Here is a 15,174-nt window from a genome sequence, read left to right as displayed (position 1 = left end):
GAAAAACTATTCTGAAAAAATCAATTGGTATGAAAAAAAAATTGGTATGAAATGACTTTATTGTTTCAAAATTTCCTTTATTTTTTTTCAAAGTTCAAAAGTGTTAAAACATGTCTGAATTCTAAACAAAACATTTTGCTTGACCTGAAATGAAATAGGTTTTCACATAAGAACGGCCATACTGGGTCAGACCAAAGGTCCATCTAGCTCAGTATCCTGTCTTCCAACAAGAAAAGGAGGACTTGTGGCACCTTAGAGACTAACCAATTTATTAGAGCATAAGCTTTCGTGAGCTACAGCTCACTTCATCAGATATTTTCCACTGAATGCATCCGATGAAGTGAGCTGTAGCTCATGAAAGCTTATACTCTAATAAATTGGTTAGTCTCTAAGGTGCCACAAGTACTCCTTTTCTTTTTGCAAATACAGACTAACATGGCTGTTACTCTGAAACCTGTCTTCCAACAGTGTCTTCTGCCAATGCCAGGTGCCCCCAGAGGGAATGAACAGAACAGGTGATCACCAAGTGATCCATCCCCTGACGCCCATTCCCAGCTTCTGGCAAACAGAGGCTACGGACACCATCCCTACCCATCCTGGCTATAGCCATTGATGGACCTGTCTTCCATGAATTTATCTAGTTCTTTTTTGAACCCTGTTATAGTCTTGACTTTTCAATTTGCCAAAAATTTGGAAAATGTTTGTTATTGGTCCGACTCGGAACTAATTTTTTTTGCACTTTTTTAAATTGCCACCCAATTGAAATATCCCACAGCTCTGCTCCTAACAATCCATTGGTCCCACAAGGCCAAAGTGTGCAACCATCGCAACCCAACCCTGCTGTCTGCTACCAGAAAGGAGTACTTGTGGCACCTTAGAGACTAACAAATTTATTTGAGCATAAGCTTTCATGAGCTACAGCTCACTTCATCGGATGCATTCAGTGGAAAATACAGTGGGGAGATTTATATACATAGAGAACATGAAACAACGGGTGTTACCATACACACTGTAACCAGAGTGACCACTTAAGGTGAGCAATTACCAGCAGGAGAACGGGGGGGCATTGGCAGAGGGGCATTGGTCAAACTGGACAGTCTCTACGTAAAAGAATAAATGGACACAAATCAGACGTCAAGAATTATAACATTCAAAAACCATTTGGAGAACACTTCAGTCTCTCTGGTCACTCGATTACAGACCTAAAAGTGGCAATACTTCAACAAAAAAACTTCAGAAACAGACTCCAACGAGAGACTGCTGAATTGGAATTAATTTGCAATCTGGATACAATTAGTTTAGGCTTGACTAGAGACTGGGAGTGGATCGGTCATTACACAAAGTAAAACTATTTCCCCATGTTTATTCCCCCCCACCCCCCACTGTTCCTCAGAGATTCTTGTCAACTGCTGGAAATGGCCCACCTTGATTATCACTACAAAAGGTCCCGCCCCTCCCCCGGTAATAGCTCACCTTAAGTGATCACTCTGGTTACAGTGTGTATGGTAACACCCATTGTTTCATGTTCTCTAGGTATATAAATCTCCCCACTGTATTTTCCACTGAATGCATCCGATGAAGTGAGCTGTAGCTCATGAAAGCTTATGCTCAAATAAATTTGTTAGTCTCTAAGGTGCCACAAGTACTCCTTTTCTTTTTGCGAATACAGACTAACACAGCTGCTACTCTGAAACCTGTCTGCTACCAGTGTCATTTACACGGTATCTATTTGTGCCTTTACAAAGTCTGCACTGGAGGCCCAGGATTATGTTTGCTGTGTATTTTTCCTCCTGCAAAGGAGCATATGTCTGTGGTGCTGTACACATAATAAAGTAAAGAAGGGCAAATCTGTGTGGAGAGGCATCACAGGCCAAATTTGCTTTAATCATGACTCATTTAACTTGGACATTTATTATTAATCATTATTATTATTCCACTTTTGTGGAACCTGGGGCACATCACTGTCTCTTCCCTGAAGAGTTCAGCCTATGGGCCAGATCCTGAATGTTCTTATGGACATAAGCAGCCTTGAGTAGTCTCACTGACTTCAATGGGAGAACTGGCACAAGCAAAGCTACCCAGGAGATTAAGCATTTCCAGGATGAGGCCCTATAAAATGAACCAGAAATGGGACACATTAAGGATGCCAGGGTAAGTATTATTTAGGTCTCGATCCTGCAAATGCTTTAATGGCAGAATTCTATTTTTTCTTTATAATTTCAACAAGTAATATGCTTATTTTTGAGCATTTTTTTCAGATTTGTATCGATTTAAATTTTCACAGTTGCAGATTACGGGAGGCTTGGATGATGGGGTGGGGAGGTCAGACAATTATCTAATGACAGTAAAGGTTGAGATTCAAAAAGAATGCTTTAGAACCCTTAAGACACAGACTGTCAACATCGCATGTCAAAATACACAAATTAAAGATCCTTAAACACAAGTTCTCAAGCGCCATTCGCCTCACTTTGCCTATCTGCAAATTTCCATAATTGTTGATGGGAATATTGTGTTAGCAGTTTGTATGTGTGCGGTGAAGCGGACATTTAGTGACCACAGTGTAACCCCTTGCCGAGCCGATTTAAGCTGCACCCGCGGCCTACTCTCGCGCTCTGCGGCCCAGCGCCCCAAAGGGATTTAGGTGCTAAAGCCAATGGGCGTAAGGCGCGTGAGCACTTCGATGGGGTGGCAGGATCGGGGCCTGACGCGGCAAGCGCCGTGGGGCCAGGTCACAGCAGCCGCCGCCCCGGTTCGCGGCTGACATCCGAGGCTGTTCTTTTCTGCGGCCTCTGCCCGCTGCCACCCCCGGGCCGGCTGGAGCACGGTGCAGGGCGGGCTCCGGCTTGTCTCCTCGGCTGGGCCCCTGCAGCGCCCTGCGCACAGCAGCTCTGGGGGGGGGGGCGACACGGGCACCCACAATTCAGCCCCCTCCCCCGAGTAATTAGCCGCGGAAAGCCCGGGGAAGCGGCGGCTCCGCACCCGGCCCTGTCCGTGCTGGGCCTAAGCCCGCCCGCCCGCCGGCCTCCCTCGGCTCCGGCGCCACAGGCCTGGCAGCGCTGCAGCCTCCCCCGCGGCCCGGCGGAGGCTCCGCAGGCAGCGGGGCGGGGCCAGGCACGCCGGGCAGGAGGCCGCTCGGCCCCGCCGGGAACCAGCCTCGGCGGCCTCGTGGCGGCGGCGGTTTGGCTCGGCTGGAGCGCGGCCCGGTGAGCGGAGCTTCGAGCTGGGGCGGGCCGGGCTCTGCTGCCCTGCGCCCGCCCCGGCCGGCCCTGATCCCAGCCCTCCATTCCCCGCTCCGCTCTCCTCCCGTCCCTGCTTTGCCCCTACCCACCCCCTGCTCTGATCCCCTCCCTCCCCCGCTCCATCCCTCCTTCCTCCCCCCTGCTCTCCTCTCATCCCTCCTTTGCCCCTACCCACCCCCTGCTCTGATCCCCTCCCTCCCCCGCTCCATCCCTCCTTCCTCCCCCCGCTCTCCTCCCGTCCCTGCTTTGCCCCTACCCACCCCCTGCTCTGATCCCCTCCCTCCCCCGCTCCATCCCTCCTTCCTCCCCCCTGCTCTCCTCTCATCCCTCCTTTGCCCCTACCCACCCCCTGCTCTGATCCCCTCCCTCCCCCGCTCCATCCCTCCTTCCTCCCCCCTGCTCTCCTCTCATCCCTCCTTTGCCCCTACCCACCCCCTGCTCTGATCCCCTCCCTCCCCCGCTCCATCCCTCCTTCCTCCCCCCTGCTCTCCTCTCATCCCTCCTTTGCCCCTACCCACCCCCTGCTCTGATCCCCTCCCTCCCCCGCTCCATCCCTCCTTCCTCCCCCCTGCTCTCCTCTCATCCCTCCTTTGCCCCTACCCACCCCCTGCTCTGATCCCCTCCCTCCCCCGCTCCATCCCTCCTTCCTCCCCCCTGCTCTCCTCTCATCCCTCCTTTGCCCCTACCCACCCCCTGCTCTGATCCCATCCCTCCTCCACTCTCTTCCTCCCCATCCCCCTCCCTCCCTCCCTCCTCCCCCTGCTTTCCTCCCATCCCTCCTTTCCCCATACCCATCCCCTCCTCTGATCCCATCCCCCCGCTCTCTTCATCCCCATCCCTCCCTCCTCCCCCTGCTCTCCTCCCGTCCCTCCATTCCCCACTACCCACCCCCTCCTCTGATCCCATCCCTCCCCCGCTCTCTTCATCCCCATCCCAACTGTCCCCCATCCCACCCCCCTTCTCCTCCTTCCACCCCTCCATTTCCCACTACCCACCGCCCTCCTTCCCCACCTCTGTTCTCCTCCTCCCACCCCTCCATTCCCTGCTACCTCTCCCGCCTCCTCTGATCCCATCCTCCCTGCTCTACTACCCCTTTCCATTCCCTACCCCGTTCCCATTTCTCTCCTCCACTCCCACCACCTCTATCCCCCACTCCCTGTTCCCCTCTCCTCCTCCATTCCCCCTGATCCACCTCTCCCCTCATCTCTCCACTCCTCTCCCCCATAGAGCCACAGCATGGTCCAGTTTAGTGGGCAGGGCATGGGGACTCCTGGGTTCTGTTCCCAGCTGCACCTCCTGAGCCCACATTTCCAGACTTCCATTGTCCTCCATACTGAAGCATCTAATTAAATGGTCGGGTGTCCTGAGGGGCTGAGTACCAAACATAGTCTCCCATCGAGATCCATGAGAGTGGCAGGTGCTCAGAACCTCTGAACTCTCTTCACCTTTATGTAGGTGCTTGACAGTGTTGGCTTTAACCTCTGTCCCCACAATTTCCTGTGCCGTGGGAATGCTATTTCCTTACCTCGCTGGACTGGCTGGGAGGGTTAATTAATATTTGCACACTGCTTTGACAATGTGAAGAGTTAAATACTATCCTGCCATCTCTCCCGGCCCCATCGCCAGCTCTCCTCTTCTGTCTGCTACACCCTCTCCATCTGTGTGTTGTGCTCCCCTTCGTTCTGTTTATCCATCCCCACCCCCTTCTCCTAACCCATCCTGCAGTCCTTTCAGCTGGGTTGTAAAACACCATGTTCTTTCCCTCCTCTCCAGCCAACCGTTCTTCTTTCTGCTTCCTTTGGCTGCTGAGGGTCTGGGGAGCCGTTCCAAGCTGCTCAGGCGGGAGGAAATGAACTCTGCCTAACATGCCACTCAGTTTGCTTTTTCTCTCCCAGGTAGTAAAATGGAGGAGTTGAACCAGGCACTAGCTTCCAGCTTCGCAGTGTCTCAGGACCTGAACAGCCCAGCAGCCCCTCACCCCCGACTGGCACAGTACAAGTCCAAGTACAGTTCCTTGGAGCAGGCAGAGAGGAGACGGCGGCTTCTGGAACTTCAGAAATCGTAAGGGTCCCATAACTGATGGCATTTTCCCCTTGGCTGGTGATCCTTTTAGAGCTGCTCTAGGGGCTTGTCTCTGTTTGCCCCGATCTTGTAGGCCAGGTGTTTTATCCATGGTGTTTTGCTATGTGGCATCTACTCCCTGTAGTGCCCTGTGAATGTGAAGGCTGGCTTTGTTGTGCCTCCAGCACTTACCCAGGGGTTGGCGTGTTCGAAGGGTGGCACTAGTGCTATCACGTGTAGCTGCTGGGCTGGGAGATGGGGGAAGGCTGGTACCAGTGGGTCAGGAACGGTCCCTTGGTACTGCTGTGAGAATGTATAGTTGCTTAGAATCCACGGAGCTAGAAGAATAACTCCACATGGCGTGTCCGAGTGCGTAGCCTATATGGCAGTTTGCATGGAGGGAAGGGGAGAGCATGCGTGGGAATCGGAGCAGATATGGAGAGTGGGGCATCCCTGTGCCGTCGGGAACATGTTCTGAGGTGCAGCTTTGAGGATGACCCGCTTGGGTTCCTTATAGCTGTGTCTTCCCAGAATAAGAATGCTCAGTGACAGGATGTGCGATTACTGTGTGTTCTGCTCATGCTTTGGGTATGTTAAGGCAGAGGCCAAATAACTCTGGCACTGAGCTGTGTAGGGGGGGATAGACGTCGGAGCTCCACAACCCACAGTCTGTTGTTAAAGTTAGAAAACAGTTGTTGTTCTGGTATTCTGGCTGGCTCGTGTGCGGATGGTCTCAAAGGGCACAGCTGAGAATCCTGATTGGCTACTTGTATGATTCCCTTAACAAGCGCATGTATTCAGCGCCTTGCTCACTGGACCCAGACGCAGCATTCCAGGGTGCGTGGGAGGGTGGAAATGGCCATGTCTCCTTTCAAAGAGGGAAATGCGTTTCTCTGTTCTCTCCTGCAGTAAGCGATTGGACTATGTGAACCATGCCAGGAGACTGGCAGAGGATGACTGGACTGGAGCTGAGGAGGAGGAGGAAGGTGAAGATGCAGGCAATGAGGATATGGACGTTGACGTGGGCAAGAAGTTGCCAAAACGCTATGCTAACCAAGTGAGCAGGGATACATAGCACAGGGAAACGATGGGCCTGCTACTGGGAATAAGTGTGCGCATGTGTCTGTGTGGGAAAGTGCACGTATGGGGTGAGTGTGGTCTGCATGCAGGGGTGAGCACTGCGTACATTCGTGCACAGCGCTTATGGGCAACAGGTGAAAGCTCATCTGCAGTCAGGGCAGAACTGCAGGGTTGGGGGAGGTGTGTGTGAATGAAAACCGCAAGGGTAAGTATGTGTGGGTGGATGCCCAATCCAATGGTGAAATTTTAGTAGGGATGGTAAGTAAGGTAGAGTGAAAGTGTTTCCCAAAGTAGCAACACATTTCCTTACCCCTGTTATAAATCCACTCTTATAAATGTTTTAACTGACTGACACCCACAGCTTTCAATTCACTGTGAGACCTTCTGTCATTCCTTATGGGACTGTTCAGTGCTATTAAAAAGAGGTCGGATAGCCACGTAAGTGTCCATTTAGATGCATGGGGCTGTGAACTATAAGTCACTGATGCAGTTCTAGGCCTAATTGGAGAAAGCAGGGCCATTATTTGTGTTTCTTGACCTCTAAGTATTTGTTCAGTTCCCAAGTGTCGTCATGAACAGTGTTGTTATGTAACCCTACAGCTAATGCTATCCGAGTGGCTGATTGATGTCCCTCCAGATCTGGAACAAGAATGGATCCTGGTGATGTGTCCCATGGGGAAAAGGGCACTGATTGTGGCATCCAGGGTAAGAGATCATAGTGTATATCAACCACACAAAGCACAGTAGTGGAACTCTGTGTGCATGCACATGTGTGCCCGTCCGTCCATCCTAATAAAATCAGATATTTGTCCATGAATTCTGGTAGTCATCTTCCTGCCAATGCTGCAAAAAGCCCGATCCTGCTCCTAGGGAAGTTTTGCTACTGATGTCGGTGGAGGTATATCTAAAATCAGCTATGCTGTGGGGCCTGGTTTCAATACAGTGGTCCCCAGATGTTGTTAAAATACAGTCCCGTCTTGTAAGGTACATGGAACAGGTCTGGGGTTGTACCTGGATCTGTGTTTTAAAGCCTTGAGTACAGTCAGACCCGTGGCTTGCAGTGTAACAGCAGCAGGGGCAGTTTTGACTTTCTCCATTTCCCTGCAGGGCTCCACTGCAGCTTACACCAAGAGTGGATTTTGTGTCAACAGGTTCCCCTCCCTCTTGCCAGGGGGAAACAGGCGCAATTCGGCAACTGGGAAAGGTAATGATTTGAAGAGGCCTTCAAAATCTGTATGAGAGACCTGGCCTGCTTCTCTGTGTGTATTAAGTCATGAGCTGCCCCAGCAGGACTAGGCTTTCCTTGTGGCTAGAGGGTAACCCAGCCTCCGTGTCTATCCATTTACATCATGATGTGAGATGTAAGGGGAATATTTGGGGTATTTTTTCACTATTTTGAGATCAGTTTCTCTGGGAGAAGTGTGACATGGTTGAACTCAGGCTCACAACCTCCATATCCTTTTCCCACTTAAAAGCCAGAGCTGTCTCTGTGTTAACACAAGTCCCTCTGCACTGGTAGGCTGTCTAGTATTCCCATGGGTAAAGTGTGTGTCCGTCCCCATAACTTGCCCTTCCTAATATTACACGAAGTTGCATTGATCCTGTTATTTAAGAGGGGTTGTGAATGCATGGAAGTCTTTTCCAGTGGATCCATAGCTTCCTCATTACAGTTTGGTTCCTCTGCCTAGCAGTCTGCCCTGCATGTTCCCTGACTCCAGTCAGCAGAATGGTGTCTTTCCTGTGCCCCTATGAGCTAGGTCAGTGCTGGATTCGATTGCAGTAGCTTCCAAAGCTGGAATGGGAGCGAAGATTGCTCTGCATATTTTGCTGCGTTGGGCAGAGTTCTTCCAGCCCAAGCCGTAGTAAAAGTCCGATAGTGTCAGAGCTGTAGTATGTAGTCCTGAGTCTGTAACACTCCATGCATGGATCACCTGTGTTTGTATGTACAGACTACACGATCTTGGACTGTATCTACAGCGAAGTGAACCAGACGTACTACATCCTTGATGTGATGTGTTGGAGGGGGCATCCTGTTTATGACTGTCAGGTACTGGACCTTTCCTCACCCTAGCCAGTGCATTCAACCCCCCTCCTTACTGGAGGGAGCCTCATTGTATTGTTCGTTCTCTGAACCGTGTCAGATATCAGGGATTCAGTGGAATCTGCAGTAGGTGGATGCCGTGAGGCACCATAGTAGACTCCCTAGTGTTTGGGATGGATGATCACTACCCTGTGTGTCTTCTCCCTTCTCCAGACAGATTTCCGATTCTATTGGCTTCATTCTAAGATACAAGAAGAGGAAGGGCTGGCAGAGAAAAGCAGAATTAATCCAGTAAGTCCTTTGTATCCAGAGCACAAGGAGAGTGTGGGTTTAACTCTCCTATTCAGAATGGGCTGTGTTTTGGTATGTTCGTTGGTTTGATCCTCCACGTGTCACTACTCGGTCACTGAAATGTTCTTCTGATGAAATGAGATACACATTCAGGATATAAACAAAACATTTTAAAAACACTAAACCTGGACTTTCCACCCTAAGTGCTGGAGGAGATCTGGGCTGCAGGGTATTAACTGACTGCAACGACACTTTTAGTCTCCCTGACTGAAATGCAGATGTAAAGGAAAACCAGCAAGGTTTCCCCGGGGACAGCATTAGTGCGCGTTTCCTCTCCGATAGGAATCCTCTTTTGGTGTTAGCAGAGAGCCTCACCTGCTCTCAACAACTTGCTTTCTGTCTGAGAGGTTGAGTTTGAGGCAGAACCAGAGATTCATAAAGCACCAGCCCTTCCTTTACTGAGCTGCGCTGAATGCATGAAGTCGAAGGGACTGAGGCTGTGATGAAGCCAGTTTTTGTGCAGTACAGAGTGCCCTCAACTTTCACTGACTCCAATGAGAGATGATGACAACACATCAAAGGCCCCTGATCACTGAGCTGTTATTTTGAACAGTTGTTCCTGAATACTCTCACTTTTGAAATCCAGAGGGCTACTCATGAGTTTAAAGTTAGGCATGTGGTTAAGCACCTTGTTGACAGAAGATTTGTACCCTGTTCTATTAAAGTGGTTCTGCTGCATTTGTGAGCCATGGTCTAAAGGAGGTTAAAAAAACCCCAAACCCTCTGCCAGCCCAGGTCTCTGCTGAGCAAACAGAAACATGGAGCTTGTTCCTATAAACACTTGCTACGAGGTGTAGTGCTCACCACCACGAGTAATTCACTTCAGTAGGGTTTCTCAGTGGGAAGTATTGTACCTGGTAGTAAGTCTTTCTAGGATTGAACCCATAGATTGTAAGCTCTTCAGAGCCGGGAGTCTGATTTATATGGTGCCATGCACCCCTGTGGGGCTATGAAACTAGTAACCGTCAACCAGGCGGAGCTGGTTGTACGATCAGTGATATGCTCCGAAAGAGCGATTTGGGGCTAAACTCACTGCAGGCGTAAGTGGGCACATCTCTGTTGATTTCACTGGATACGCATCTTATGTCAGTGGCGAATATGTTCATCGACATTCAAGAGATGCTACTTGTGCTCATGCTGAAACAGGAGTAACAAAAAGATCATTGGGCTGGTTTTCAGAAGTGGTGGGCACCTGCATGTGCCATTGACTTGAACTGCAGGTAATCGGCACCTCTGAACAATTAAGTCCTGTCGCTTTATCTCCAGAACCCAAAGCTTTGCAACACTTAGATGGCCAGTGGAAGAGAATGCACGAACTGCTCTAATTTTCTCTTACTCTTTCAGTTTAAATTTGTGGGCCTGCAGAGTTTCCCCTGCACTCCAGAGAGCCTATGCAAGGTGCTGGCCATGGACTTCCCCTTTGAGGTAAGAGGGGTTTCTGACTTCGGTGGAGGGACTGGGAACTTGGGACCATGCTATGGCTCAGTGACAACGGAGCTATGTGTTGTATAGGGGTTTGGGGGGATGGCTTTAAGGATGTTTTGTAAGAAGAGAAGCTGCATTTGGGGCAGCATGTCTAATTTTACTTGGGAATTGTGGCTTCTGCAGATATGCTGGAAGCCAACTCAGCTGCAGCCTGGTTCCCATACAATGGACCAACAGTAAAGGATGGTCTCGTGTTTAAAGCACTAGACTGAGACTCAGGAGACTGCAGTCATTTCCCACTTCTGCCACAGAGACCGTGTATGACCTTGGACGATTCACTTAATCCATCTGCATCTTTTCTCCATCTGTAATCGGGGATAACCCTACTTCCCTGCCTCGTGTGGTGAGGACAGATTCACCCGTGTCTGAGATGTTTAGATGCTACAGTGATGGTGACCATATATGAACCTAGATAGATAGGGAGACAGCCGCTCTTCTCAAGTACCCCAAGCCAAATGCCTCACTGACTCTCAACTGCATCTCTTGAGCTCTCTAGGCCCATGTAAGCAATTACAACAAATGCAGACTGAAACATACAGACAAGCAAATGCTAGATTTGCTGGTAACAATTGACTGTCTGATGCCTTCTTGTTAAGGCAAAGATAGTCATCAGATTTGGTCAGCAAGTCTGAGTCCTCTGAATGGCAGTGCCAGGTCTTGTGCTGGAATTGTACTAAGCAAAGAGCAGAATGCACAGAACATCTATTAAGCCTTTATGATTCTTCAGCCAGTAGGCTCTCTTGACTGCTGAAACTTGAAGAAGCTGGCAGCCTCAGGGACATTTTTGGCCAGAAAGCTTAATTCTGCCTTTAGACATCTCCCCCTGGAAAAGAGCTGTAGAATGTAACCCCACCGAAGGGGGAGTAGAAAGTACCAGGAAGACACTGAAATTCTCAATAAATCCAGAGAGGGAAATTGAGTCTATCAAACTCTCTCATGTACCCCAGTCACAATTTTCCCCCAGGTTTCCAGCCGTGAAAGGCTAGTGCATCAACATGCTGGGTCATCAAGCTGACTCTTGTCTAATTTGGCTCTAACTGTAGCTCTGAGTTCTCTTCCTAAGCCAGTACTGACACAGAAATAGGTCACCAAGCATTCACTAAAGAAAACTGAATGAACGACTATGTTAAATTTGCCACCAGAGGGAGCTCATGAAGTCCCTGTAATGTAGCGTGGCTACCATCCATGGGACAAAAATAATTAAAACTTGCATAAGGGCTACAGGTGGACCAAGCCTTCTTATGGACTGCATCCTGTGAAAACCAAATTAATTTGCTATGTTTGGCTGCTTCAAGAAAGCAAAGGTGAATTTTCCCCATTCGTTAATTATGGAGGAGCGTATAGCGCTCATGTTATTTGAATGATTTCTTGAATGTGATGGCAGTGAGTTTAGCCAAATTTTTCAAACCTCTGTCCCTGAAGTGAAGCTTCTGACCCCAAATTTAGGGCCTGATCCAAAGCCCAGTGAGGTCAGTGGGAGTCTTTCTGTTGATTTCAATGGGCTTTCGATCAGTCCACTGGCCTCTTAAATAAAAGTGATTTATGAGTCTGTTTTTCAGAGATGCTGAGCCTGCACAAATCTGATGGAAGTAATTGAAAATCCTGTTGAAGTCAATTGGAGCTGCAGGAACTCGGCCCTTTGGAAAATCACAAACTTCTTTTACTTAGGTGTCAAAGTCTGAACCTAACTTGAGGCACTCAAGTTTGAAAGTGTTGGCCACAAAAAAATAAAAGTCCCTTCTTCCCAGTTTCCTATCAAGTTCAGTCTTGTGCAAACAGTAACATTAACCTTCTTTCTGAATTGGCTGGCGTCAGGACAGTGATTCAGTGTAGTGACAGACAGCAAATTAAATTGGCTGGAATGAAAATAGAAACTGAAATAATTTACAGAAAATACTCTTGAGAGGACATGACTTGTCTCGATCTGTCTGATTCTTGGCCCAGCTTATTGAGACTCTCCCCATGTGCTGCAATCTTGAAATAAAAGGAATGCAACTGAAGGAGCTTCCCTGGGTCCCTACCTAGCAGAGTCCCGAAGTTACTTAAAGACTCTCCTACTTTGGGTGGCTAGTATGGCCTCTTATTGACAGCATGCTGTGCGTTATCTGGAACGTATTACATGTGTCTGCATGGCAAAGTGTGGTCACGGCAGGAGCTCTCTTTTCCTGAGTCATCCCTTACTTCCCCCATGTGTGGGTTTGCAGTCGGAATATTCAGGGATTTTGCCCAAGCAGAATATGAATCTCATTGCTTTGGTTCATGTTTGATTAACACAGAAGTCCCCTGTCCATGGGATTTTTCTGCCAGAGCCCCCACAGTGATCGATAACCAAGTAACCCTCTCTCTTCCCCAGTTATTCTGCACAGCCTCTTTGCTCACACACAAATTGCCTTTTAGAGCTCAATCGGCTTTGCTAAAAGGAGCCCCCCCACCCCAAACATTAAGAAATCCCAAGGTAAGGTCTAATCTGACCAAGTGCACCTATGGGAATCAGTGGAAGGGATAATCGAAAATCCTTAGTGTGCAGGGTAAATCTAAATGGAAAAGAGGCTAAAAGGTAACATCAGCCAGCTTCAGTGCTTGAATTGCAGTGGTAGCAAAAGACTTAGGGCCTGATCCTTCAAGTACAGAGGGCCCTTAACTGCCATTGATTTGAGTGGGAGATAAGGACATTCATTACCTCCGGGATTCATTAAGAATTTATTGAGCATGAGGAAGCTGAAGGAACAGGAGCAGAAGACAGATCAGGAATGGTTGGCATCACTGCCTCTGACTAATCACTTCCAAGGTGTCCTATTCCTTAATTTAAAAACAAAACAAACAAACAAAAAATGCTGAAATGTTCTTTCTGTGAGGCTGCTTTCTTAAAAATCAGCCTGAGTCTCTTCAGTGCAGGAGCATAGCAACCAAACCAAAACCACTGATATTAGCTGATCAACTGACATTAGCCTAGCTATTTGTTGTGTTTCTCTAATGATCTGATGGACGTGACCCATTCAGCATTTAACTGTATTCCTATCAAAAGGGGCGCTAATCTGATAGTATTGGAACTCTTCGGTTTCCACTTTCCTCTTCCTTGGTTTATCTCATTGTCTGAAATAATCAAATAAAATGTCTGGTGGTTTTAGCTTGAAAGTGAAAAGAGATCAGTAAAGCTGGGAAGCATCAAAGTCAAATGTATTTGCTTTCAGATCTCTCTATGTGCATACTTACACCTGAAATGCCTCTGTCCCCTGATGTAAATGCTGTCCATTCCTTGTCTCTCTCTCTCTCTCTCTCTGCCTCTTACAGATAGATGGGCTCCTCTTCTACCACAAACAAACACACTACAGCCCTGGCAGCACCCCACTGGTGGGCTGGCTCCGACCCTACATGGTATCAGACATCCTTGGGATGACTGTGCCAGCTAATCCACTAACTGCCAAACCAGACTACGCCGGGCACCAGCTCCAGCAGATCATTGAGCATAAGAAGAGTAAAAAGCTGGCAGGAGAGGAGGGATGCTTGAGCTCCAAGGAGGTGGCTGACAACGGACGTTACGAGTTGGAACACTTGTCTACCCCTCGTCCAGCAGAATCTCCCAACAGCCAAGTCGAGACAGCAAGCCAGATGGAGAGCTAGACTACTGTAATGAGTTGGTTTTATTGAGAGGGTGAGGGGCCACAGCGCAGCCTTCTCGTTTTCCACTGATGCTCATACTGGCTGGGAGGAGGATAATGATGATCATTGGATGGCTCTGTTTTAAGTGCCTTTAAGGGAAATAGGTCAGCTTTAACACAGTTTTTGCAAAGACTGTCAAGTCTGTGGAGATGCTAATGATTAGTCCTACCTGCTGAGGAAATCTGCTCTTGGGATTACAGCCTTGCCAAACTGCATGGTTACTCATTTAGAACCTGATCCTGTTCCTACTGAAGTCCATGGCAAAACTCCATTCTCGGAGCAGGATTCTGATGCCTGTTTGTAAACTGAACACCAAATACCAGGCCGCAGACACACCTTATTAGGCTGAAAGTCTGGGGCATTTCCACCTCCAATCCAGTGGTTTGCACTTAAGGCCCTTTCGATGAAAGTTTTGTGGTCAGTCTGATTCTAGTTTCAAAAGGTTGCACTATAAGCCTAAAATCTGAAGGCTTTATGTTTGACACCCACATGTTACTGAGAAACAGAATTTCCTTGCATCAGAACAGGCCCCTGTATCCAAAAAAGGCCATGTGCAAAAAGAACTCAGCATAATTTTATTCTCTGACCCTTTTTTGCAGTAGGGGAAATGCCCAAGTCAGGCTGAATTTTTTTTGTGTGTGGTTGAATGTGTAGAATAAAATGTTTCACAAAACAATTAACTCTTCAGTCTCTCTTACAGTACGGATTATCATTTAGATAACTGGTATCTTTTAATTTTGTATTTAAAAATTGATTATCTTTGGATCAGGCACTTTATAGCACTAACTGAAACGAGGAAAATACTATGTATGGTTGAGTTTCACAACTCTATCAATGCACCTTAGTCCTTATCTCGTGCTCTCGCTGCTATTTCAGTCCCAGCCCTCTCTTGTATACAGACTTCCAACTGCATTGCTATGTACCAGGGTATGTCTACACTTGGTACTGCAACAGAAGGGTGTTGTCTGTCGCTATATTAAACCAATCTCCTTGAGAGGTAGCAGCTAGGTTGATGGAAGAATTCTTCCATCAACCCAACCGCTCTGCGGTAAGGGTTAGGTCAACATAACTACGTCGTACAGGGTATGAAGTTTTTCACAGCCCTGAGCCATGTAGCTAGGTGATCTAATTTTTAGGTAGACCAGGCCCTAGTTTTATGATTAAAATAAGTATCTGCTAGGGTGAGACCACCAAACTCAACTGACTGGTTACTCAAACTAGGTTTTCACTGGCGATAAAAGGCCAGTATGCTAACCC

The 15,174-nt window shown here is 48.3% G+C and overlaps 1 protein-coding gene across 1 annotated transcript; it reads left to right on the top strand.

Moving 5' to 3' along the window:
- The first annotated feature begins 3,070 nt into the window (after window positions 1-3,070).
- On the top strand, window positions 3,071-14,593 carry SNUPN (snurportin 1). Its single transcript, XM_073303461.1, has 9 exons — window positions 3,071-3,203; window positions 5,135-5,300; window positions 6,210-6,357; window positions 6,981-7,085; window positions 7,488-7,584; window positions 8,330-8,427; window positions 8,635-8,712; window positions 10,117-10,197; window positions 13,549-14,593. The coding sequence occupies exons 2-9, from the start codon at window positions 5,143-5,145 to the stop codon at window positions 13,876-13,878; spliced, it is 1,095 nt and encodes a 364-aa protein (XP_073159562.1). The 5' UTR covers window positions 3,071-3,203; window positions 5,135-5,142; the 3' UTR covers window positions 13,879-14,593.
- The last annotated feature ends 581 nt before the right edge of the window (window positions 14,594-15,174 follow it).

Source organism: Lepidochelys kempii, chromosome 10, assembly GCF_965140265.1.
Source record: "Lepidochelys kempii isolate rLepKem1 chromosome 10, rLepKem1.hap2, whole genome shotgun sequence".
NCBI classification, from domain to species: domain Eukaryota; kingdom Metazoa; phylum Chordata; order Testudines; family Cheloniidae; genus Lepidochelys; species Lepidochelys kempii.
The sequence above is the reverse complement of the archived record's forward strand: the minus strand, read 5'-3'. Positions and strand labels throughout refer to the sequence as shown.

Bases quoted from the DNA above. Each gene is read 5' to 3' on its own strand.
- SNUPN (XM_073303461.1), top strand. From the start codon at position 5,143: ATGGAGGAGTTGAACCAGGCACTAGCTTCCAGCTTCGCAGTGTCTCAG. The intron at 6,358-6,980 runs GTGAGCAGGGAT...GTAACCCTACAG, and splicing joins CAAAACGCTATGCTAACCAA to CTAATGCTATCCGAGTGGCT. The intron at 7,086-7,487 runs GTAAGAGATCAT...ATTTCCCTGCAG, and splicing joins CACTGATTGTGGCATCCAGG to GGCTCCACTGCAGCTTACAC.